The sequence below is a fragment of the Vulpes vulpes genome, chromosome 2, assembly GCF_048418805.1.
Source record: "Vulpes vulpes isolate BD-2025 chromosome 2, VulVul3, whole genome shotgun sequence".
In the NCBI taxonomy this organism is placed as follows: Eukaryota; Metazoa; Chordata; class Mammalia; order Carnivora; family Canidae; genus Vulpes; species Vulpes vulpes.
In genome coordinates this window covers 101723089-101750360 of record NC_132781.1, presented here as the reverse complement: position 1 = coordinate 101750360, position 27272 = coordinate 101723089, and the positions used below count along the sequence as shown (strand labels likewise).

The 27272-nt window shown below is 41.0% G+C and overlaps 1 protein-coding gene across 1 annotated transcript in view; it reads right to left on the bottom strand.

The window, feature by feature from the left end:
• Positions 1-1592: 1592 nt before the first annotated feature.
• Positions 1593-27272, bottom strand: part of GAD2 (glutamate decarboxylase 2) — a 90594-nt gene continuing 64914 nt past the window's right edge. The window contains exons 12-16 of the mRNA XM_072742090.1: positions 23997-24075; positions 20303-20452; positions 13975-14082; positions 13549-13638; positions 1593-5201 (exon numbers count right to left, since the gene is read on the bottom strand). Coding sequence (XP_072598191.1) covers positions 5028-5201; positions 13549-13638; positions 13975-14082; positions 20303-20452; positions 23997-24075 — 601 coding nt within the window. The 3' untranslated portion in view covers positions 1593-5027. The remainder of the gene's footprint in view (positions 5202-13548; positions 13639-13974; positions 14083-20302; positions 20453-23996; positions 24076-27272) is intronic.

The window sequence follows — 27272 nt, the reverse complement described above, 5'->3', positions numbered from 1 at the left end:
GGAGATCAAGTAGGCCCTGCTTCACCCCATTTCTCAGCTGATGACATTATCTTGCCTACAATCACCCCACACTCCAGAGGAAGATCCAGTGACGATATGGGGGAGGGAATGGAGTGCCTTCTACTTGTTGGACACCAATGGAGTCTGCAGAATTTTGTCAGGGGTGTGTGTGTTGCTGGAGAGGGGACAGAAAGGAGGGGTGATAACATAGAAGGATAAGAAACAGACTCTTCTTATAATCTGCATTGGTTTGGCAGGAGAAAATGCAAAAGCTGATATTTCCAGCCTGAACTTGTTAGATAAGTGCCCAATGAAAACTACTGAGCAAGAGCAAGGAGTCGGGGAATTCAGAGGAGGGTGACAAAGTTGACTCATAGAAGTCATATATAATTACTGGTATCCCTACAAGAATAAGACTGTTGAAAGTTTATTGGAGGCAAAGCACCATGCTAAGTGGTATACATATGTTTTGTTTAACCCCCACAGAAACCTCATGAAGAAGGCGATTATAACACTATCCATGAGATACTGCTCCCTAGAGCAAGGAGGAATGGGAGGTTCTTCCCAGGCTGAAGGAATAATGTGAACAAAGGCAGGAATGCACAAGGGGTTCCCTCTTTATTTGGCTATTGTCCACTGGATCCCCTATAAGCAATATTGAAATTATCTAGAAACATTGTCTCCTCCTCCCCATTATGTCCTCCCCCAGGCCCACATCTGCTCAAAGTAGTATCTGTTTACTCCAGACTAATACATTTTTAAGGGCATCTCGAGCCCATAGGGGCAGCCAGGACCTGATAAGGCACTTCAGGATATTGTCCACCAATTAAATTCCCATGGCTTTCTCGGGTTTAACGTGCCCACCCCTCTTAACTCCTAAAAGCACAGGAGAAAAGCCCTGAACACGATACCTCCAAAATTCAGAACCCACAGAGGTGCAGAAATAACCAATAACATGCAACAACCTACACATGGCTCACATGTATATGGCATTATATCGTGTCTCTCCTGAAAGCTGTGTGAGCCTTGCTGGCGTTCCTGGCCCCCAGGCCACGGGCTCTGGGTTTTGCTATCGAATCAAGATCCAGGGAAATGGAGAACATTCACTATTTGCTACTGTGAAGACAATATTATTATTATTATTATCACTTTCGTTGTGATAATTGCAGTGAGGACTTTTTTTGTTTTGTTTTTAGGAGGCCTTATCTTTTCCAGAGTCATATAAAAAATTTGTTGTCAGGGAGGACGTGGGGTGGAGGAATGGGTGAAATGGGATTCAGTCTCTGAATCAGTAAATGTGGAAACTGGGTGAGAACTTCACGGGAGTTTATTATACTGTTTTCTCCACTTTTCTATGTGAAATTTTCCGCAATAAAATGATTTCTAAAAAAAGACTGGATCTGATTGAAGAATTGAAGCATGAGAGGTGAAACAATTGCCCTCAGAAGGGACAGTGACTGCAGTAGTACCAGCTCTTTTTCCCCAGCAAAGACCCAAAGACACTCTGGGCTCTGTGACAAGGGAGGGGTCTTGTATTTAGGCAACTCATTAACAAATAAGCTCCACAACAGAAATAAACAAGCAAAGCCCAAGACTGTCCACATTTACACATTTATTTGGGTTTAGAGAGACAACACAGATAAAATACTTTGATCATACACAAGTTTATATTTGGTAAGAAGAACAGGTTGCCACATGTTTATATTTTTTTATTTATTTTCTGTCTTTAGTTATGGTGTCATGTTGGGGAGATGTTGATGTCTTTCAGAAACACCAATTGGGAACAGTATTTTGGAACACGTGACTAATAAATACACAGTGTTTGTACTTAGCATCTGAAAACAGGAGAGCACGTGCAAGATGATACCCACCATCAGGGTCCTTGATTCCCTGGCCTGCTGCTATATTTACACTTGTGCTTTCTTTGTTCATATTCTGAGTCCCTACCCCAAACCCCAGCGGAGACAGTACCTGCAATTGGGGTGGTTTGTGACACTCCGTGTGGGTTTCTTCTCTTCTCGGAGATGAGTAGCGTTCACCTCGCATTTTGCAAATCACACAGTTATCAAGGGAGATTTCTCAGTAGGGAGCTTAGCCTAGGGCATGTTCTCTATTAGAGCTGATGTGGAGGGCACACAGTTTAGCAGAAAGAGGGAGAGGGAGAGAGAGAGAGAGAGAGAGAGAGAGAGCAAGCGAGCACAGGAACAGATGCGGATGTAGTTCATAATATCAATACAGCTACCACACAGAAAAAGACATGTCAATAATAGATTGTACAAGCTTTTACAGCAACATATGTTGATTTGCAACACTGTACAGTTCAGAGCTAAAGTGCACAACCCCAATCTGAGGTGACGAGACAGTGCTATCAATAGAACGAAGGCAACACGATTTATACACACAATTGATGTCCTTAGCTTTCAGTACACGAAGTCAGTACCATTTATGCGTCTCAGATGAAGACATATCACACTTTTTATTTCAAGTATTTAAAAATAACAAACACAATATTGCTGAATAAATAAAAATGGCCATGTCAATTCTGATTAAGCTAAAACCAGGCTTTTCTAAAATTTGTAAAGGATGGTCCCACATAAAGGCCTTTGGCACTGGGATTTTGAGCTAATGTTCAAAACCACCTTCCTTCTTCCCTCCCTCTCTCCCAAGTAGATTGCAGACTTACTTTAAAGCATATTTATTAAACTACTGGAACCTGTTAGGCTTTTCTTTACCTCCTCTCCTGGGTTATGGTTGGCAGGGATTTCACTGCATAGGATTAGGCAAGACTCCCAGCCAACCTGGAGAAGAATCTGGAAAGGGCAGGAAGTGGGGGAAACAATCTATTTGTAAAGATTATTTTTCTGGAATTTCATACATAGGCACAAATGCTTCTCCTTTTAAATACCATCATACCATCAAGTTAAAAAACAGCAGCTTCTGTTAGAAGATCTTTACTGCAAGGTATAAGCATCCTGCAGTTGAGAGGGGTCTGTCCAGGTCAGGGCCCCTTCTTCTCAAAGCAGGACAGTGGGCTTGACAGTTAGTGTCTCTGCCTCTGAGGTAGGACCTTTTGGCCTGAGGCTCAAGACTATGTGCATAGCCTCAATGGCCAACTTCTAGAAAGGAAAAGGATGCTTGGCCATTGAACATAGCCTAGACTACTTATTCCTTTGTGAAGTTCTGGGGCACAGATAAAAATTTTCTCCTAATCATCATAGGGAACCCATTTACTTCCAAGACAGGAAGGATCCACACCTATGTTGAATTCAAGTATCAATGTTTTTGTATATAATGTAGGAGGAAGAATGTAGGGGCAAGCTCATGCAGATTTCAGATGGTTAGATCTTATGGTTATAGTATAGGGCATTTCTTTTTTTCTTCCCTTGTATACTTGTAGGCTTTCTAACTAGTAATCTGACTGGTCCATATAGAAAGGATGAATGTTCTAAGGTGGTGCCTGTAGTCTGCATCTGTGAATCTGTAGTCATCATACTACTACTTGGGTTCTGATAAACTGTGGCCCCACAAATATCATTGGGAGTTCTTGCTAGCTTGGGTCTCTCCATCAGGTTTGCAGGGGAAGAAGAATGCTTTAAAGTATTATCCTGAATTCTAAGAATCTACTATCTTACTATCTCTGCACACTCTGGTCACTTTGGATTTTGACAAGAGGCAGGTAAAAAAGGTCTTAAGATGCTGTCTCAAAATCTCATGAGAGGAACATAACCCCCTGTGGGATAGAAATTAAGTATTTGGGATTCCAGTGATGGGAAGCCTAGCAGGAGAGAACTTTGGTGAGTAGGGGAGGAAGGGAACTGGAAGAAGCAATTACCCAGGAGGTGAATGACTCCTTCTTGGACAATGACAATATGGGTGCCCAGGATGACATCATTGTTCTCACAGAGATCTCTTCTCTCATGGCCGAGTTTAATTTTCTGGGCTCACCACCTTCTGGAGTGTGCTTCATTCCTTTTTTGCTCAGGCTGATTAGATTTTATGTTTATTTTTCCCTAATTAATCCAAATGACCTAATAAAAGAATACTGTGTGGGAAGATGCCTCAAGAATGAGCATCCACCTTCTGTTCAATACAAGCTGAACTGGAAAGCAGAGTACACACAATTACTCTAGTTTTAGTCTAAGATGAAGCTTGGCTTGTCATGTTTACTGAGTGGGTCCACTCAGGGTCAAGTGGGTGGAAAACTTAACTGGGAAGAGAATTTTATTGTCCATCTGGTCAGTCATTTTAGAGAACTTGCAATATTCTTTTGTGTTTGTTTTGTAATACTAACTTTAGAGATGTGATAAATCGCAACATGAATAGAGAGAAGGCATTATCCTTTTTAAGAATTTGTGGGCCTATGTTTCAGAATAACTTTGCTCAGTGTTTTATTGTGCCTCCATTAAAAGAAAAAGAAAAAAAAATCTGGCTTAGTTTTTATATCTGCCCCTGCAGTTTGTATAACCCATATAAAATAAAAATCTATATGTTACAAAATAGGATTTCTTTTTAATATATATATTTTCCTTTTGTAAAATTATATGTATTTAAATACATTTGAAATGTTGCTATAGGTAAATTAGAAATTTTTTTCTAATACTATGAAAAAGGCAAGAGTTTTTATTGTCAACATACATTTTATATGTACTTTCTCCTTTTGACTGCACCCCAAAGAACCTTTTACGATTCAGGGGCAATTTGGCACTATTCAATCCTACTACTCTGAAGTGAAAATAAAGCTTGATTCGCATACTATATTAAAAGTAAGGGAAGTATTTATAACAATTTTAAGCTTTTCATTATCGATTAGAACACAGCCTCTTGTCACTAATTTTAGAGAGGTATTCTAAACTTAGGAAAGGATTTTTAAAAGGAGCAATGTTTTTTGGATTTTTAAACTGTACTCTACTTTGACACCACAATATAGAAATAGATTTACTTTGGAACAAACTACAAATACATTCACACAGTTTGTGACAACTGAATTGTCTACCTAGAGAATCGAAACAGATTGGTGAGCTATGTTATTATAAATCTTGTCCAAGGCGTTCTATTTCTTCAATCAGGAAGTCGATGTCTTGGTGAGTTGCTGCGGGATTTGAGATAACCATGCGGAAGAAATTGACCTTGTCTCCCAAGGGCTGATAGCTGACCATTGTGGTCCCATACTCCATCATTCGGGCTTTAATCACTGGGGCCACCTGTGGGAGAGACCAGAGCCGCATGGTGACCCCTGGGGACTCTTCTAGTCAAAGAACCCAATATCAAGTAGCATTTTTAGCTTTTAACTAAACAACCAGACTCATATTTCCCCTAAAGGAATTGTCTTCAAGTTTTTTTGGGATCGGAGGACAAGAGCAGTTTAATACATCCAAATTCTTGAGGATGATAAAATGAGTAATAAGTGATAGGCTCTGAGGTGCTTGCCCCCTTATCCTTGACTTTATGAAAAAGAAAACTGCAGGCCCCAAACAGAGTCACTTATGCTAGACCACACCACCAAACCTGGGCTTTATACCTAATCTAATTGCACTTTCAATGTCCCCCAGGAATATAGTCTTAACTGGTCACTCAGGAATCTTCTGGTCAGCATCAATATGGTACTCTGTCACATGGTCTCTCCCCATCTCCCAGAGAAACATGAGGTAATCACCTAATAAGACCCTTCTCCCCAAAGGAAGGTGACTTCACCTGGAATAATTCTCTGTTCTGTTTGTGACTTCCTTGTCCAGCCTTTAAAAACCTCTCCCTTTCTATAAGCTCCTTAGAGCTCCCCTCTACTTCCTAGATGGGATGCTGCCCAATTTATGAATCATTTCATAAATCCAGTTAGATCTTTAAAATTTACTCAGTGGAGTTTTTGTTATTTAACAACCATGTAGTTATGGATTTGGGAGAATGGGAAGAATTGGGTGTTGGTTCCAAGGCTAAGTAGTTTAGCAATACAGCATTTGGGGGAGGGTTTTTTTTTTTTTTAACCTCAGTAGAGGTTAAAACACTGGAAATAAAACATAGTTCAGAGAATGGTAACCAAGAGGTAACCACGTGATGTCTGAAAATAAGCAGACTTTTGAGGCCCTAAAGCAATTTTCTTTCCTGAGACCCTAAAGCTTTCCAATATCTTTCCATTCTCCTTTTTGCATTATCTCAGTTTATAAGATTTTATGAAATACATTCTTTAATCATGATGGAATTCAGCTGTGGCAAAAAGCAGAGCATATACATATATATATATATCACAGAATGATTACTGTCAGTAGAGTGTATGAGATGAAGTTCAAACTCTCTAGCTCAGCACAAAGGTATTTTGTCCCTCAGCTCTGATGATTCATCTCCAAGTGGTCACTAAAATCAATCTTCAACTCTGAGACAAGACCTACAGTCAATATCCCTTGAATGTGCCACACATATTTTTCTTCCTTTACGCTTGTCCTCAGTTTTATTGTGTCACACTTCTTGTCTTGGATTAGAGTCCCCTTTCTCTTCCAGGTTGCATCCTACACACATGCCAAGACTCCACCACAGACTTGATAAAGCATTATAAAGCCTTTCCTGACTCCCCTAGTCCGGTAGCATCTTTTCTTTTTTAAGTTGTAAAAACCTGATCTTTACCCATAGATTCTGTCTACAGGATATTTCTTTATTGTCCTCTTACTTATAATAAAATATAAGTTATCCATAGTTTTGAAACTGCAAGCACTGAAGGGCAGACACAGTGTCTTTTACTTCTTTTATTTGCCAGCATAGCACTGTGTGTACACTGAGGGCTCCGCAAGTCCTTATTGGTTAATAAAGACTAGAATAATAGGGATAGCTATCCAGGAAGAGGAATACATTTAACTTATGTCTAGCTGTATGTATGATCTATTCACATTTTTACCATTACAATTTGTAAATATAACATCTGATCATTTAAATTTATTGTTGCAAATATGTAACCAGGAATGGCTGATATCAGGGAGCTCTAGACTTACTTAGATATACACAGTAAGTAACTCAGTTCGAAATGGGGACTATACCTCACATCACATAGTTGGATTCATTTTAATGAATAGTTCGATTCAAAGAGAATACTATTATGAATATGCGATTTTTGAACAATCAACACTTAATCACTGGTTTATAGTGAGGTTTTCATCTTCACAGTACTCAATGTGTGAATGATGTATCGTATAAAGGGTTAGTATCCAAAATCTACAATTAATTTATAAAGCTCAACACCCAAAAACAAATAATCCAATTAAAAAATGGGCAGAAGACATAAACAGGCATTTCTCCAAAGAAGTATCAGATGGCCAACAGATGCATGAGAAGATGCCCAACATCACTCCTCATCAGGGGAAAACAAAAACTACAATGAGATTTTACCTCATACCTCAGCTGACATAAAAAATACAAGAAACAAGTGTTGATGAGGATGTGGAGACAAAGGAACCCTCTTGCATTGTTGGTGGGAATGCAAACTGGTGTAGCCATTCTGGAAGACAGTATGGAGTTTCCTCAAAAAGTTAAAAATAGAACTACTCTACAATCCAGTAATTTCACTACTGGGTATTTACTTTCAAAATACAAAAACACCAATTCAAAGGGATACATGCACCCCTATGTTTATAGCAGCATTATTTACAACACGCAAATTGTGGAAACAGCCCAACTGTCCTTTGATTGATGGATGGATAAAGAAAAGGTGGGGTGTGTGTGTGTATTAGAATGGGATATTATTTACTCATGGAATTATTATTCACTCATAACAAAATAATGAAATCTTGCCGTTTGCAACAATATGCATGTATCTAGAGAGTATTATGCTAAGCAAAATAAGTCAGAGAAAGACAAATACCATATGATTTCATTCATATGTGGAATTTAAAAAATAAAGCAAATGGGGCAGCCCTGGTGGTGCAGCGGTATAGTGCCGCCTGCAGCCCAGGGCGTGATCCTGGAGACCCTGGATCGAGTCCCACATCAGGCTCTCTGCATGGAGCCTGCTTCTACCTCTGCCTGTGTCTCTGCCTCTCATTCTCTCTCTGTGTCTCTATGAATAAATAAATAAAAAATCTTTAAAAAAAATTAAAAAATAAAAATAAAACAAATGATCAAAGGAAAAAAAGACAGAAGAAAACCAAGAAACAGACTCTTAACTATAGAGAACAAACTAATGGTTACCAGAGTAGAGGTGGGGGTGAGCGGGGTGCGGGGGCAAAATAGGTGATGGGGATTAAGGAGTGCACTTATAATGAGCACCAGGGGATGTATGGAAGTGTTGAATCACTATATTGTACACCTGAAAGTAATATAATACTATGCTAACTACTTGAATTAAAATTTAAAATAAAACTAAAAAAATATAAAAACCCCGAAACAAAGTATCCAATGTTCAAAACTGACCTATTTCTCATCATGCCCAATTATTAGATACCAAAGAGAAAACCAAGACAGTTTATCTTCACTTTCATTCCACCCTCACGTCATATGCTGAACCTGATTTCATTCATCTAAAAAAATGAATGGGTATGATGATTCCAGCACTGGGATTTTCTTTTCTTTTCTTTTGGAGGTACTGGGATTTTCTGATTCTAGGTTAACAGTTTCTTAGGTTTCTTTCTGCCACTTCTTTATTACACAGGAAGGTAATATAAAGAGGAATATTTCTGTTGGGTTGATCCTTCTTTCCCCTAAAGGTTTAAGGTTGTACATAGAGCATTGGGCTCATCCCAGGGAACAAGTATGAAAACAAATTTAAATATCTCAAATCTAGGATTAAGTTCTGAAAGTGGATCTACTAGAATATTCTAGCATAAGAACATGAAATTTATCACTTTGTGCTATCAGACATGGCAAATCAATGTGTTCCTGGGGAGAGAAATCCCAAATTAGGAAAGGAATTCCAAATCCATGTGTCTACAGGAATTTTAGGAAGAATCACATAACTATTCCTTAATTTTTATTTTTGTAATAAATCATGCTTGCTCTTTAGAACTGATAAAAACAATGATAGTGCTTTCCTCAGTGAATTAAACTCTGATTTCAATTTCATGGGCCATCCAACCAAAACCTCATGGAAATGGTTTTAATTACTAAAGACAATCGTCTCTAACTTTTCAGATAAATCAAAGGTCAAAAATTTAAATGGTAACAGTTATCATCCCAAACAGGTTTTGGTGTAAAGTCAGATCAAATTCCTCCAGTTCCTGAAGCTGGGTTGGAGAAATCACAGTTGTCTAAATTCATGACTTTTAATTGCTTCCAGAAAATGGGGATGAATTAAAATTAGCAGGAACATGGAACATCTACTTTATTGCATAATCACTAATTGCAAGTTCAGAAGGAAAATAAGATTCTGACTCTTCTGATGAATATATAGCATTTTCACTTATTTCTAGATGTTTTCTTTTGGTCATATTCTCAGTTCTATTGAATAAAGAGAGTCAGAAAAGAGAGGCTGCATGTTGAAGATTCCACTAAAGACCTACTCACCAGGAGCTCTTAGGGCTGCCTTATGAGTTTTAGGGTGTCATTTTCTCCCTTGTGTTGTTAGCTTTTACAATCCCTTAGAAAACAATAACCAGGGAACTATCCCATCATTTGAATCCACATTTGTTTCTCCCAAGAGAGCTCAGGTTAAAGCATCACAGAATCAGAGAAATGTATTTTTTCACTATGTATCACAAAACCTTTTTGTTTTGAAATCTTGGAAATACGAGTGAAGTTTTTGGAAAAATGAAAAAGAATAACTGTACATACTTTAAAATTTCACAAATTAAATTCCTCGTTACATTTAACAACATAGACTTTGGAAGAGTGACACCTTAAAAGTTGAGGCCAATCTACTTCCTTGCCAATGGACTTTTCAATCTACTGTTGACCTTTTGGATATCCATCAATCATTATAGGACTGGTAGGAGCTGGGATCAGATACACAGATAATTATCCAATACAATGGAATAAAATACAAGGCTAAGGTGATGAAGAACCAGGATTCTTTTCTGATGCATGCCCACATGGACTCCACCTGCTGGCCCTGCCTTGTGTCTAAGGCATCTGCATATGGTCATAAGGCACCCCAGGCCTTCTGTGTCCCCTGTGCCTCAGTGACAATGAGCCACCTGCACACTCACAGCCCTGACCAGGCGCAGGAAATGCACCAACCAGATGCTCATCTTAGCCTCCCTCATGTAGTTGTTGACTCTGCTCATAATAATAACTACCTGTTGCTTAGATCTGTCCCCACATCAGTGTGAGCTCTGGGAAAAGGCCTATGATCCATTAGTAGGCTTCCTAAGTGTTGTTTCTGCTCCCTGTTCTCAAATGTGTAAATGGCACAAAAGCTCAGCAAACATTTTTGAGTGCCATATTGTATGCTAAGCCGTGTACCAGACAAGAGGGCTCGGGACTTCTTCCTAGGAGTGTCCAGAATTTGGCCACACACTGCACAGCAGACTCCACAGATTCCTCCCATTTGGGGGTCTATATCAGCACTGACTGAGAGAACTTTATGTAGTGATAGAGATGTGTTGTATCTCCTCTATCTGCTACAGCAGCCACTAATTGCAAGTCAAGCTCTTGAAATGTGGTGAGTGCAACTGTAGAAGTAAACTTCTGGCAGAATTTAATTTTGATTGATTTAAATTTAAATGCCACATGTGTCTATTGATACCATATTGGATAGAGCAGGTGATCTATTTTATTTTACCTCCACTGTTTTCCCTCTGGGGTTGTGTGTATGTGTACGTGTGTGAATGTGTGAAGATTTACTGATCCCGGGACATTATACTTTAAGGGCTTTATACTTAAGAAGAAACTTTTCTGAAACTCTGAAAAATTATTGACATAAATAAACAAAAGTTAACCTTGATATTTAATGTGGTTCTATTGTGAATTGCAACTCTGAATTGCTGAATTCTCTATATTCTAGCCAGGAAAATGGAATCACAGAAGACTTTCAAATTTGAATTACCAACTGTATAAAAATAGTTGACTACTGTTCTAATGGCTTTCCCCAGAAATAGTCTCCATTTTCATCACAGTTTATGTGATTTGCTAAAACCCAAGAGGCATCTGAAAAGAGCTATATTGAAATGGGGGAAATTTAGAGTTGAGTTTTGCTCAGAAAGTAGTGGGGAAAACCACTTTCTGTTCTGTTTTCCAATCTTGCCCCATCCCTCAGCCCAGCAATAATAAATTGATTCAACAAATGAAATCAGCCAAATTACTCCTTGGATTCTGTCTGGTCATTGGGTTCATTAAAGAGGTAGAGCCAGTAAGAATGAAAACCTCTAATTTCTAACTAACTTGTTAAATAAAATTAGTTATTGGTAAGATGATACAGACTATGAAGAAGCTATACCATGAAACTTCAGGAGAAAATATGAATTCTTTCCTCTCAAATGACAACAGGCCCCTTTTTGTCTCCATCATCTTCTCCAACATGACCGTCACCCTGCCTCCCTCCTACTGCTTGGGCTTGATTTCTTGCAATGAACAAATGAGCTAACTTCATTAAAACTTCAAGCATGACTATGACCCCTCCTCTCTAGACACATGCACCAATGGATCCCCATTCCAGAAGCTTTCTTCCATGCATTCTTCTGGGTCAGTCAGTGGAGCCAGTCTGCACCTGGGCTGCACATTGAGATCACCTGGAAAGCTTTTAGAACCATTCCCAAGCCCATCCAAAACCAACTGGATTAAATTCTCAGGGTTAAGACCTGGTCATCTATAAAGCTTTAGGCTGATTCTAATGTGCCACCAGGATTGCAAACCACTACCCTTAGTAGGAGGCTATGACACCTCAACTCTGTGTCAGTTTCCTCCTGATGAGTGTTTGGTCTTGGACTGTCTACTGGCAGGTGTTCACATTTATAAGCCGTTCTGAAGATTTTAAATCCACACAAAATCCTGTTGTTTGACATAGAAGGAAATAAAGTATTCTTAAAGGTCAGTGAGGCAGCCTAGCCTACTTCGCAGTGGGGGAGAGGTCCTTCCCTGCTCCTGGCAGTGACTGGAGAGGTCCTTCCCTGCTCCTGGCAGTGACCATTTTTACCTTTGTGGTAAAAATGGAAATCCAACAAATCAACTAATCCAACCCTTGAAATCCAAATATACACAATCATCCCTAGTTTCCTATTTCTTCACACTGGGATGGGGCCCCAAATTTACCTCCTTTCAAGATTATTTGTTGCACATCATAAGTCAAATTTCACCCTTACCTAAATGATGAGAGCAGGAGAAGAAAAGAGGTCAAGGATATCTTACTGGCTGCAGAAGAATTTGAAGCCCAAACCCTCTGGCTCCGGAGTCAGTGATTTTGGAAAAGTGATTTTTAAAAAAGTCTCCCTGTGCTTCAGTTTCCCCATCAGCAAAATGGGGACAGTTGTACTTCCCACATTAGGTTGAAATAAGTTTCTAGGCCCATGATGGGGTTGCTCCTGCCCAGGATGTCACATCAGGAAATGTACACTTAACTTTTATGTCCCTGTAAATGCTCTGTTTGACCAGAAACATGGAAAATCCAGTCAGCCAATCCCCAACGTCAATTCAGCCCTGCACTCTATCGTTATTTTGTTGTTCCTTACTCATTTTCTTTTTCTTTTCTTTCTTTTTTTTTTCTTTTAGAGAAGGAGAGAGGGTTAATGAGTGCATGCATGCATGCACACAAATGGGTGGGAAGGGGCAGAGGGAGAGGAAAGAGAGAATCTCAAGCTTGCTCCACACCCAGCATGGAGCCCAATGTGCAGCTCCATCTCACAACCCTGAGATCATGACCTGAGCCAAAATCAAGAGTCGGACGCTTAACCGACTAAGCCGCTTAGTTGCCCTTCCTTACTCACTTTCTGTCTTTCTCTTCCCATTCCTTATTCTTTATCCTCTAAAAGCTTCTTGCATTCCACCCCATTTTTCACTTCTCTGGACCCCTGGGAAGGGAGGCTGCCCGCTTCATGAAGTGTTAAATAAAGTTTGTTTGTGTCACCTCAATTGTCTCCTTTAGTCATTTCTAACACTTAATATAGTTGAGTGTTGTAATGCTAGATCAGAGTTGAGCCTGGGACATGATATGCACTCTACACAGTGGCCATTGGTATTGTTCCCTGCCCCATTGCCTCCTGGGGCTCAGCAGAGCTCTAAAGACTCCACAGAGCAGCCTTGACTTTGGCATCTCAAGAGAGTCAGCGGCAACTCTGTTTTCTAACCATCTCTGGTGCCTGAAATCTCTTCTGTGCTTATAACTGGATGAGCACAGACAGTTTGGCTTGGCGGGTCAGCCAACTTCACCAAAGGTTTTTGCTGCATCGTGAATGGCAGTCAAGCTAACACCTGCCTGCTTATTTTAAGACATCATAACTTCCTCTCAGGAATCAAAGACGAGAATGGAAAAGTCTAGGTAGACCAGCTCTGGTTCTGTAGGAGCCTGTGAAGGGGAGTGGGCCTGCGTGCCAAGGTCGAGGTTGGATTTCTCCTAGAGACACATGCATGTCAGAGGGACACCGTGCATGTGAAAGGCCCAATGAACACACCACTGCGCACACCAGAGGAGCCTGTATCACTTACCTTTGAGAGGCGGTTCATTCTCTCTTCATTGTCTTCCAGGACACGCAAACTTGGAGGCACGTACCAGAAGCAGACATTTGTGTGCTGAGGCTGCAAGGGGGAAAGGTAGGATTCACACTCAGCCCATCGCAGCAATTTAGAAAGTGCCAAGGACATTTCAAATCTCTTCTGCAGCTTCCGAATGTAATTTCTATTTTAAACTTATAATCCCTTTTGGAGTACCTGACTTTCACCACATTACACAGAGCTATTGTTTTGTGAGTTTGATTTTTTACTCCAGTTTGGGACAGCTACCCCATCAGCCCAGCTTCTCCCTTGTAACAGTCCCACTTACCTGGACAGTACACAATTGACATAAAAAAAAAATCAGTGATAAGAACTGGAACTGACTTAACTTTTGGGGAGCATAGGAACCAGAATACGTACCTTTCCATCAAACACCATTTCGTATCCTTCTCGGTTTTTTATGATATTGTATAAATACTCAGCCAGCTCCAAGCACTTATCAATATGTGCTTCAAACCCAGTGGTGCCCTGAGAAAGAGAAGAAGAAAGCCCATCAGGCTGGCTGAGAAAGGCAAGTAAGCTCTCTATGGGATTAATCTCCCCGGATGGTTTCTCTGCCAACCTCCGCCCCAGCTCTGCTCCACACTTTCCTCGCACAAGACTGCTTATAGGGGCTTTCCTAGTGATTATTTCTCCTTTGATGCTCTCCCCTCAGGTGTTTTTGTTCCTTTCATGTCATCACAGCTCCCTACAGCGGATTCCTTTTCTTCCCGAGCCTCCATTCTCCAGGCAATTATTTTGATTACTCGAGGGGAAAATTTGCCTCTGCCATCCCGAGGGGTAATTATGGAAGTCATTAATGACAGGAGGCTGGGCTATTCTCCTCCTGTGGAGAAGAAGCATCATCAGAGACACCCCCGGCCAGCATGCCTGCTTAGCCTCTGCCCATCATGAAAATTTACCATTTCCAGACCCTACTTTTGTTCACTACTGTACCCTCATTATAGAACAAATAGGGTAGGTACTCAGTAGATATTTGTTGAACAAATGAATGTATGACTCTTAGGGGCACGCAGATGCTTTGCTAGCTTGTCATTGTGCAAAGCTCATTAGATTTCTCCTCTGGGGATAAATGACTCATGTATTTGTAATGGGCGAGCATTATCAGAGAGGTCTTTTTAGTTTCCGGCTCTGGAAGCCCAGGATCTGGATTTGGAAAAAACAACACTATAGCCGAGGACTGGTGCTGTTTGATGGACCTCAGGACACTCCGGGGAGTTACTTTTCAAAATGGCTTTCCTCCTAATTCCTTCAGCATTTGTGGCGCACTAATGGAAAACAGCTAATGCTCATCCTAGGAACACTTAGAACAGGCCAACCAGTGACTGATCCAACATGGAAACCTGAGGGTGCAGCTGGAAGATGGGCCCACGATCCTACTGATGATCTCATCACCTCAGCTAAGAGGGAGATGCAGCATAGACAGTGATTTCAACATCTTGAAGCCTTAAAGAAATCTGATGGGGTCAGGAATCATTTCTTCTTTTTTTAATTTAAATTCAATTAGCCAACATAGAGTACATCATTAGTCTCAAATGTACTATTCAATAATTTACCATTGTAAATAACACCCAACGTTCATCACACCACGTCAGGAATCATTTCTATGGAGATTGTCACCCTAGTTGATTGGTCAGAGTCTGACTTGTTACTGATGACCCCAAGAAAGGGTCCTGATTGATGCCTGAACACTCAGGCCAGAGCCTACCCCACAGACTCTATGACTTTAGGATTTGGGGTCCATTTGGACTGACCTGGCAGTTTGGGTACACTGAGGATGGACCTGAGGTAGGAGGGAGGGAAGTTAATTGTTCTTCAGACTGGACCCTTTTGCATTTAAACTTGCATGTACCTGATCCAGAATATGGCTGGGACCAGTAGGACTCTGGCTCTGTCCAGCCACATGGCCTTGGCTAATCTTACTGGTCACCTGGGAAGGGTGGTGCCTGTGTCCTTGTGTGGGATTGTCCCAGACTGGAGTGGGAGTGCTCTGGCCTTGGCTAGTCTAGGACTTCACTTGAGATGATTAGGAGTAACCTGACCACTCTTCTAGTTGAAAGGGGGAATGACATCGGAAACTCTAGAGTGCTTTTAGAAGCCTGGCCTCTCTTCATGTTTGGATATTTATGGGAATAAGATCCATTTTTTTTCAAGGTTTTGAAGGCTTTTAGGGGATTCTCCAAAATGTACGCACTCATGAAATACTTGAGTCGTTGTCACATGCCACACAGTTCTTATTCTGAGAATGACCACAGCCCCTGGAGAACTTAATCAGGCATGGCATTACCATGACCTGGCTTGCTAGGAAGGAAGCTGAGGGCTCTGAGGGGCGCCCCTCAGGGGAAGTCTGCACCCCCAGCGTCAGAGTTATGCTGAGGCAACTTCGAGAGAAAGATGGTTTTGTTTGCTGGCTCCTTGCCCACACGCTTAGGATCGGTTTGGGCTGACCGGGCTGAAATGCACGCTCCACAAGGGCGCAGACTGGTGCTTCTTTTGCTCGCTATTGTCTTCCTCATACCAGCGGGGCTGGCAGACATCAGGTGCTCACGCACAGTACGTTTGTTGAACGGGTGGGTGAATGAATGGAAGTATACTTTTCATCTGCAGGGCAGCATTTTTACCCACTGTGTTCTTAAGGAACCATTTGTATCAGCACCAGGTTAATTATGTCGACAGCGTAGACTCTCAGATCCCAGCCCAGACCCCCCGAGTCCGAATTTCAGGAAGAGGAACAGTGTGTTTTCTTCTTCAGTGATATCGCTGTCTGCCAGTGTTCAGCTCCTGCTTCTGTGTTGTCCCTGGGGCCTGACACCATCAGCGCTGCTCACCATTCTCTGCTTCTAAAAACCCTCATCTCATGCTCTCTAGCCCCCAGAAATGCCACTTCAGAAATAATGATTGAATCCCTACTACCTTCATTCTCACTGCCAGCCCCCTACTGAGGCCCTCTTTCTATCTGGATGTTAGCTCCCTAATTACCCTCCTAGCTACCTAGACTCTCCACTAGCGTCAGACCTGCTTTTGCAGCGTCTTCCCAGCTCTGCTGGTTGAAATCCTACATATTCTCCTATCCTGTCCTAGATCATCTCCAAGGTGACCTCTTCATAAATCATTCTTGGCTCTCAATCTAGGAATAGGCTCTCCTTTCACTTCTCGTGCATCTGTGTTTCTTTTACAGCCAGTTATACTGTCTTCTGTGATGGTTATCTGTGCACTTATCTTACCTCGTCTGGAAAATTGTGGCCCCTTCATCCCACCCAGCATCAGGCACGATAACAGTCATTATCTACTTATTACAATTAATATTTTAGAGAGAAAGTGAATATTCATTCAGTCACTCAGCAAAGGGTGCCTGGCATGACTTTCCCTTTAATAGTTTTCTCCTGGTATTTTTTTTTTCTCAGCTGCTGACCAGTCCCTCTGTTATCTATATTTTTAATGAGGGAGGCCAACCACAGAAGACTATAAGGAAATTTGCATAATTTGCTATGCAAACTTGAATGATTTGCATAATTTGCATACGTAAACAGATTTACCATGAAAACTAGGTATTTATGTATTAAACCATTCTCGCAGCCCTAAAATTAAGGTATGTTCGTTTTCTTTCTTTCTTTCTTTCTTTCTTTCTTTCTTTCTTTCTTTCTTTCTTTCTTCTTTCTTTCTTCTTTCTTTCTTTCTTCTTTCTTTCTTTCTTTCTTTCTCTCTCTCTCTCTTCCTACCTACATTCCTTCCTTCTTTCCTCCTCTTTAAAAAAAAATATTTTATTTATTCATGAGACACACACACACACACACACACACACACACACAGAGGGGCAGAGGCATAGGCAGAGGGAGAAGCAGGCTCCCCATAGGGAGCCCAATGCGGGGGTGGGGGGGCCCAATCCAGGAACTCTGGGATCACATCCTGAGCCAAAGGCAGATGCTCAAACACTGAGCCATCCTGGCATCCTCTCTTTCTTTCTTTTTTTCTTTTTCTCTCTCCCTTGCTCTCTCTCCCCTTCTCACCTTCCCTCTTTATCTCTCTCTTTCTTTCTTTTTTTTTTTTTTTCTATCTACACTGAGTTTTAACCACTGAGGGAATCTGTAAAATCTGGAAAATAGTCATCAAGTCTTACTTAGCATTCTCTAATAAAATACAAACCAAATGAAAGGTCTCCTCAATAAGAACAGAATTGAGGGCAGGCACAGGGCCTTTGCTTATGACAGGCTTATATATTGCACTATTGTCTAGAATGCCTGCTAGCATCCACATCAAGAAGCTCATTTTTTACACACAGTTGCTCTCATCAAATTCTCTTGGACTTAATGGGATGGCTGTCTTCAGTGCATTCAGCTACATCAGTCATTAACAGATTAAAGAATATGTATAGTCAGGTCAGTAATTTTCTTGTGGTTTGTATTGCTAAGGAGAAAATATGGATTCACTTGAATACCGCATTTCCCAGGCAGATTCAAGAATAGAGGGTTTACTGATTAATGCTGGCTCCTCAGTATTTTTCTTGCAGATCATTTTCCTCTGCCCAAGACGATACCAGATAGAATGTCATAGCCAACTCTTTCTTGGTCCTTCCGAGGGCAGGCTGACTTCTTCCCTGGATGGCATCACTAGAGAGCTCTCACAAGAGGGTGATTACCATCCCTGCATCTCTGGATGTAGGACTGAGCTGAGGACTTTTATCATTATTACCATTTCATTTTGCAAAACACGCAGCTTTAAGTTGAAAAGCAAATAGAAGTTTTTGCCATTTACGTGTCTAGATACTGGAGCATGAGGAATTAAAGGAACATGCATCTGTAATTTATGGCTAAATTATGTGGCTACTGGCATTGTTCCTTTGTTTTCTTCCCTCTCCTGGTGCCTTTATTTCAGCGTGTTACAGGCTGGATCTTCGGCCCTTATTTCAGGCTTCAGCTGTTCCTCTTGTTTCATTCACAACTGATGGCCTCCAAATCATTTCTCTTAGAGCCAACCACTGCCCCATGCTGGCGAGGAGGCTTCAGACGGAGAAGGGAGCAGCAGGAACTGATGAACCATGAGAGGAACACTTTTGTGTAAATATAGCTAATGATCATCATCTTAATAGAAACACCGTAGGAAGAAGGAGACAAAAAGGACAATACTGAACAATATTTAGAGATCAAGCTTTCCTCAACTACCTAGCTGATACTCACTTTCATCATTTTTGATTCCCACCAATCAATGAAATGAAAAACCTACCCATTTTCCAATCGTTTAAGAGGATGCCAGTAATTCCTGTTCTTTATTTATTTGTTTTTGCCAAATGAAAGTGTCAATCCAACAGAGTAATGAGTCTCATCTTGGGTAGTGGGGACCCAGTAAGTATCCTTGGCAGATTCTCATCTTTCAAGAGAGGAGGGGGCCCCTGCCCAGGTCAAGGGAAAGGAGCCCATCCATCTGACACCCCCTTGACGGGGCAATGACTCCACACAGCTGCTCGATATTTAGCAGCCCTTAGAGGAAACTCAGCTAGGGCAAAGACTTTTCTGGAGGTTGGTCTGAAGAATATGTAGCCCAGCCATCCCCGGACACCATCTAAGAGTTATTTCTGCAATAAGTGAGACCATCTTTGTACTTAAACAGCCTTTTTCCTGAATAGATTTAAAGAAGATTCCATAAGAGGGTTGTCGACTACATTATTTCACTCCCAAGCCCCCTCTCTTGTTAGCTCTCTGGCTCTCTCATTGCTTAAGGCATTCAGTTGACTCTGGAACATCTGACAAACAACAACATATGGAACTTGCTTCTGTAGACGTGATTCATGCCTCTTCACATGGATCCTGGGGAAGAGCACAATCTTTGGCCTCATCCTGGCAGGTCATACGCATGCTGACCAAGTTATTTATGAATCCCTTGGGACTGAAGTGCCACCTGTTTGTGTGAGCTACTGAGAAAGCATATAGCCCAACCTGTGGCCCTTCTCTCTAGCACACCGCATGCCAGCCTTCCTCTAAACTCTCCCCTTCCTTCCTTTGTCAAGTTTCTCTTGTGGACTTTTTGAGCGGGTTGGGTTTTCTAGCAGTTGGTTTACTTTGGCATGTCCAGCTGGCTCTGGCCGTTGCCTCCTGTGGGAGGTAAATGAAACCAGGTGGGAAGTCACTGATTTGTGACATTGAAACTAGGAATCTGGTCAAGATGAAAAAGAAACACTTTGCCCTTTCCAGCCTGCAGGTACACTCTCTGAAGGCTGCAATTAGGTCCAGCAGGTACTGCACAGCATTGGTTACAGTGTCTGTTTCTGAGAGGAGTGATCAAGGATAGTTAAATTCTGGGGTAAATAGAGAAACCTTACAGAAGGGGGTTCCTGTTTTTGTCCTCCAAACAAAAATAGTTGTAGCATTACTCTTCCCAAGGAATCTGTCAGAGGATAAAATCCAAGAGTTGAGAGACAACAACAAGAAGAACAAAACAGCAACAAAACATCTCTTAAGAATCCAGATGTTCTGCTCTATAAACAACCTGGGTTTGTTTTCTAGATGAGCGAGCATTAGAAGCAATTTGGCTTATGTTCTTGGCCATGTGGAAGGCAGATATCTAGATACAGGATTAAAGAAACTTAATCTTGGGGATAATTTTCAATTTGGAAATCCATTTTAACCACATTATAAAGGTCACTAGATACAGTTTCTGTCTTTAGTTAACATTCAGCCATTCCATGCATGCTCACCTTTGCCCTCCACATTAGCCATAATTTAAAAACATCAACGTGGCGTCCACATTGTAAGGCCTTATCCCCAGTATCATAGGACAGGTCATAGTGTTTATCTTGCTGGAAGAGGTAGGAGGCATGCATCTGGTTGCAACTCTGCATCAATCCCTAGAAGAGAAGAGAAAACTTAGGAAACTACTGACTTCATTGGGTATCCTGTTAGATATACATTGTAGTGAAAATTATTGAGAAAAAAACATTTTTTAAAGGGAAACTGAATTTGTCAGAGAAGGAAAGCAGGAAGAATCAAATTTTTTAAATGGGGCCAAGGGGCACCTGGGTGGCTTAATCGGTTAAGTGTCTGACTCTTGATTTCATCTGAAGTCATGATCTCAGGGTCATGAGATTGAGCCCCAAATCAAGCCCTGCATGAAACCTGCTTAAGGTTCTCTCTTGCCCCTCCCACCCCGCCCCCCACCACTGCTCCTTTGCTTGTGCATGCATGTGCACACACACTCTCTCTCTAAAAAAGTGAAAAATAAAATGGGGCCAATATCTGGACAATATGAACTGTTGGGATAGGTCAATTCTGTGGGATAAATAGCTCAGGGTCAAATGTAACTACAGGTTAACAACAAGGGCATTGATGCTTTTACTCTCCTTTTAAGAGAATGCGTTCATTTACAAACAATCATAATCAGAGTATAATGTTCATTCTTTGAGGGAACATCCTGCTGTTTTGGTTTTGCTGTAATTAAAATACTTTAGAAACTCTCTGGTTCTGTAAAATACTAATAGTGTGATTATTCTAGTGTTTCATTCATACTTAGTTCAAGTACTTTATCATTGGGCTGTTAGGTTTTGAGTTCTCTTTGGAAGTCATAGCTTTTAATACAGAATATTGCTACATTTTTATGCTGAAATCTAAAACAATAAAAGCATTGTTATTCTGAGATGTCTTAACCAACCTTTTAAATGCCATGTTCCCCTTTCAAGAGTGGTAGGAGCTTCAGTACTGCATTTTTATACTTGTTTGCTTGTGATGGTTACAGTGGGATGTTTCACTGCCAATGATCATTAATTTGCCCCAGCATAAGAAGCTTAGTATGGAAAATGGGTGGCAAAGTGACTGAACTATTCCGAAGAACAGTGAATGAATCATGTTCTGACTAAAACAGCATTGTCAATCTCCTCACCAGAAACCCCACCACGTTTCAATTTGTCACGAACCACAGGAAGCCTTTGACTCTTTCATTATCTGCAGTATAATTGTGATTGTACAGAAGCTTTGGCGCTTTTTTTTTCTTGTGACTCATGACAAGAGAAGACTAAAATGTGATCACCTAGTTGAAGTTAGAATTCTTTACAAAAAATTTATCAAATGAGAACAAAATGTAATGCAACTAAAATTTAACTGGGTCCTGAAAGACCAGATGGTAGGCAATGAGGTTGGGTTCAACCCTATAGTTTGTGCTTCATTTGCAGTGAAATTCAGTGTTATTTTTTTGAGAGTGAGGGAAATTAAAGAATTGTAATAGAGCAGGGGAATGACATTGGATTTGAAAAAGAAAATTCACTTGAAGACCAATAAGATTGAAAATTGCAACAGGTGTTTCTATTTTGTTTGTCTCAGAAGCTTGGCCTGAAGCTCATTCACAAAAAAAAAGGTTCCAACAGTCATAAAGGAGACCACCCAAGAGTGTAGAAAGATGATAAAGTGGATCTGGGATAGGAAAAGCAGCTCAAAACACAGGACTTCTCAAAGCCTGGCCAAGCACCCATCTCACTGTATAAATGGATAAATAAAAGTGATGTTTTTCACATAAAGGGCCTTGATGTGATGATACTCTGATTCTAAGCCATTAAAATTATAGACCATTATGTGGCCAACTATTTTAAGTACACTCATAGTTGCTGTGCTATAAGATAGTTGCTGTAAAGGAAATTCCCATGGTCAAATAAATTTAGGAAACTATATCCTAAATCCCTTCTTCAAAGATACTTGCAATGTATATCACCATATTAAAGGCTCTGACATGCCTTGAAGTAATTAAACTTCCTTTTAACTCTTTAATCTAAAATCTCCCAGGCTTTTTTTAAACTCAGAACTCTCTTATCACAGAATACTTAATACATTATTAAGTATTTATTTATAAGTATTACATTTATTCCTTACCTCTCAATAAGGGTCATGCTGTCAGAGCAACATAAACTCTTGGATTTGGAAGGGATCCTAGAGCTTTTATTTTATTCCTTCTCAATGAAGGAATCCTCTTACTAATAAGTGACTGTCCAATCTCCAATCACTTCCCTTGGTGGTGAATTTATTCCTATGCAAAGCATTCATTATCTCTGGGGAAGCTTAAGTTTTAGAAAAGCTCTCCTTTCATTGACCGGAAGTCAGACCTAAAATCATGGCATATTCTGACTGTGCCATCAAATAATTCTACCCAGTGCTACTGACCCAGTTCCCCAAAGCTACAAGGAAAAAATGAATCTCTTCCACTTGAGAGTCATTTAAACTGTGAAGGCTACCATTCTCCAGCCCTTAAAGTTTCTTTTTCTCTTTAAATTGAACATCCTTAATTATTTCAACCATCCCTCTCACATGTTCATCAATCGTTCCCCACTGTTTGAACCCTAGCTTGATGGGGTCCCACATGCAATTTGGCATTGACCTAAGCAAACCACTCCAGGCATGCCTTATCCAGAGGACAGTGGGTAACTACCACCTTCCTCATCCTGAAACTCCACTTTTTTTTCTAACCCATTAATATTTTATGAATGCTAAGTTTCTCTTGACTCATTATTGACTCTGCTGAGTACAACCTAATGTTCCATGCCTTTTTCACAAGTACAGTTTAGCTAAACCCATATCACTGTGGCTAACTGATTTTCAACAAGGGTACCAAGACCTTTCAATGGAGAAATAAATGGTAGTGGGAGAACTGGATATCCACACACAAACTCTTACCTCATACCCACAAACATTAACTCAAAATGGTTCAAAGACCTAAATTTAAGAGCTAAATTTAGCTGCATTTTCTTCAGTGTTGGCAAGGATGTAGATAAATTGGAACTCTCATCATGCTGGTAGGAAAGTAAAATGGTTCAGCGACTTTGGCAGTTCCTCAATGAGGTAAACATAGAATTACCATATGATTCAGCAATTCCATTCCTCCATTGAAAACAGGTCCATTGTTTGAAAACAGATATTCAAACAAATCATTGTACACAAATGCTCAGAGCAGCCCTATTCATAACAGCCAAAAAATAGAATTGACCCAAATGTCCACTGAAGGATGAATGGATAAACAAACTGTGGTATATTCATACAACAGAATATTGTTCAACCACAAAAGGAATGAAATTTTGGTACACACTATGACAGAAATGAACCTTGCAAATATCATGCTACATAAAATGAGCCACACACACACACAGAGTACAATTTAGCTATGTATGAAACATGCCTGTCTTGTCGACTCAAAATAGAACCCTCCTTTACATGGAAATAAGAGCAGGACCATATAATTATCCTCATGAACAATTTCCCCCTTTTTTTTGTTTTCTTTTTTTTCAATTTCCCCTTTTTGGATATGGCTCAGCATTCTAGCTTATGAAATCATCCTGTATTCTGATTCTGCTACTACCCACATTTACTCTACCAAACTCCACTGATGGATTGGGCCATGAATCAGGAAAGACATACCTCTTCTCTAACCAGGAGAGCGGAGCACTGTAAAGGGACGCCCATCATCTTGTGTGGGTTCCATGTCACAGAGTTGGCCCTAAAGGAAAGAAACCGAGTTAAGAAGGTGGCACCTACGACAGGATCAGACTACAAGGTCCTGTGACAGGATGACAGATCTTTGAGGCTCTTATCACTGTTTCTCAGACTCCTGGATGACACTAAATTTATAGAACAAGGTATGGACTCTTAAATCTACAACCTTTTCTTCATCTACATAGAGAGTAGGTGAGGGCAGGCATCTCATGCGGTGCCCCCTTAGCTTCCCTGGAGGAATTCAGCCAGGCTCCGTGTGGTCTGAGAGCCCCTGTGAGTGACTGGGATCCTCCATTCCAGGGTCCTGTCTTTGGCAGCCAAAGAGTAGGGCACCAAGCAGGTAAAGGGCCCATCCTCACATGCCTCCATTGTTCCTGGAGGCACTACCACTGTGGCCTAGAGCTCAGAGTGATGGCTCATTTCATTATTTTTTTTATTCATTAATTTTGTTCTTCTCACCCAACTTCTCCTCCTTCCTATTCAATTGATTATTACATTTTTCGTATGTGTCCTTTCATAATAGCTTTTGGTTCATCCCATTTCCATCTCTTCTCTGGCCCAGAGACATCTCTCTAGACCACAGGTGGGATATGCTATGGCTCCTATAGCAGTTTTCAATCTATTTCCAATCTTAAGTGTCCTGATATACTTGAGAAATACAATGTTCTTTCATCAATAATAGAGATTGTCGGGATTTATGCTATTTGAAAAGTCTAAACCATAGTTCTGGGTCAGATTCTTGTAATAATGATAATAATAATAATAATGCCACCAAGGGTGAGTGCAGGCCATGTGTTTAGTCTTGTGTCTTTCCTCAATCTCATACCCATTTTTCATTCTCATGACACCATTTTCATCACATCAGATTATTTTTTATTCTCAGAAAATTCTATTCTCATGCTCCTGGGTCTCTAAATGCTATTTCTTCTTCTTGGAATGTCATCTCTCTTTGCTTAGCTTGGTTAAATCTTACTTATTCTTTAAGGCCCAGATCAGTGTTATTTTCTCTGCAGACTTCAACTTCATTCAACTTCTTTCCTTCTCTCCTGCTGAACTGCTCTAACAGGTTCACCCCCTAGCTCCAGGGAAAGCAAGTGTTCCCTCCACAAGTGAATTCCCATCTCTCATTTCATATGTTTATCAGGCAAGGTGAGCCTCTGTGCATGTCTTCTGAGGGCCTGAGGGATCCTTGGGAATCAGAATCATGAACATGACCTTAGTATAAACAGACTCATATGAGGAGGGAAAGTAGAACAACCCATTGCAGCTGCCTCCAGACTGCTGCAGATTGCTGCCCCTCCTCTGGCTGAACAACAGACTTGGGCTCACCCTGCTCCCAGCACTCGAGGTGTAAGAACCTTGGGAAGAAATGAGAAGCTGGGAAAGAGCTCATTCACCTATCTGATGAATGGTGGGCATCATCTGGTCAGTTAGAGAATGCTTACTGGCCTGGGGAACTCACCTGAATCGGCAAATAGGCCAGCTCATCTTCTAATACACAGCAAGCATTAAACAAGGTTGGCCCTTGCTACTGATTTCAGTTCTATCATTTACACACTTTGTGACATTGAGCACACATACACCACTTCTAGAATATTCTACAGCTTTATGCCTAATCCTGATGAAACTCAGCTTTGTCAGTAATGACCCCTGATGAGGAAGAAAATAACTCTTCATTTCTCTGACTGGAGGTGGTTGTTTTGATGCAGTGGCCAACTTGTCTTTTTAGAGTAGATGCTGCCAAGGCCCGCGACTACCTGTTACTCAGTTCCCTGTCCTGCCTCTCTCCCAGAGAGGTTGCCTCATAAACATGGCAAAAACCTGCGCGGAGTGATTCAGTGACATGCCCTTATTTTAGAAATGTTGGCAATTTATGAAAAACAGCCTCAAATTCATTTAAAAATGTTTTGCTGTGGGCAGCCTTGGTGGCTCAGTGGTTTAGCGCCGCCTACAGCCCAGGGTATGATCCTGGAGACCCTGGATCGAGTCCCACGTTGGGCTCCCTGCATGAAGCCTCTGCCTGTGTCTGCCTCTCTCTCTCCTCTCTGTGCATTCTCATGAATAAATAAATAAAATCTTAAAAGAAAAATGTTTTGCTGTGATATTCAGTCACATGGCTTCAGTGATCTACTGTAAGTTAGAGGAAACTGCCCCCTTTATGGCTGTTTTAAGACATGTCCTTGTGCCCTCATTTGCACCTCAAACTCAGCAGACCCCACATGAACTCATTAATTTGCCCCTCCTCATCCTTCCAGATCTATTCTTTCTCTGTTTTCCTCCCACATATCCAGCTCTCAGATTTCAGCATTTTAATAGTATTTTCTTCTTCCTCCTCTCCCAATATCACCCCTTGCAGCTCTAGTTTTTTTTTTTTTTTGAAAAAACACCTCTGTATAAAGTGCTTTATTCTGTAGTATTTGATGCTTGTAATTTTTGAGGAAGACACTTCCTAGAGTACAGCAAGCTAATGTTAGCTCGGTCAAAGGTATCTATGATAATGTCCCTTTACTTTTCAACATATTATATAAGACTGTAAAATCTGTCAAGGTGGAAAGTCTCTGGAACTTCTTAAAGCATTGGAAAATAAGGCAAAAGAATTATATACAAATAGTGTTTAAGTATTCTGTAACATACAATACTCTTCATGTAATTAGAGTGTGACTCATCTATATAGACACACAAAATGTTTCAGAAGCAAAGGAAGTAAACAGAAGCACCAGTTCTTTAAACTACACATGGTCCTGGAGCACCTGGGTGGCTCAGTGGTTGAGCTTCTGCCTTTGGCTCAGGTCATGATCCTGGGGTCCTGGGATCAAGTCCCACATCAGGCTCCCTGCAGCTTGTGGAGAGTTCACAAGTCCTGCCCAAGGAGTCTTGGTAGAGGGTCTGCCCTCAGGGCCAAGTCTGGATCAACATCAGTCCCTGAGCTGACAATCACTGCTGTAGGAGCCACTATTTTGCATGGAAAGCATTCTATTTCTCAGATTGGGAGGGGGGTGATGAAAGTCCTTGCCATAGAGCCATGGATGGTGGGGGGAGGGTGAAGAGGCAAGTCAAGACTTGGGAGGAGATGGAGGCCAAGGACCCAGTAGAAGCCACTGAGCTCTCGATTTTGTCCAGGTGAGGACAGTAGGGCAGTAGGAGAAGCTAAGGGTGCAAACCGGGGTGGTAGCGGTGGGGAGCGACCTGAATGGATGAACC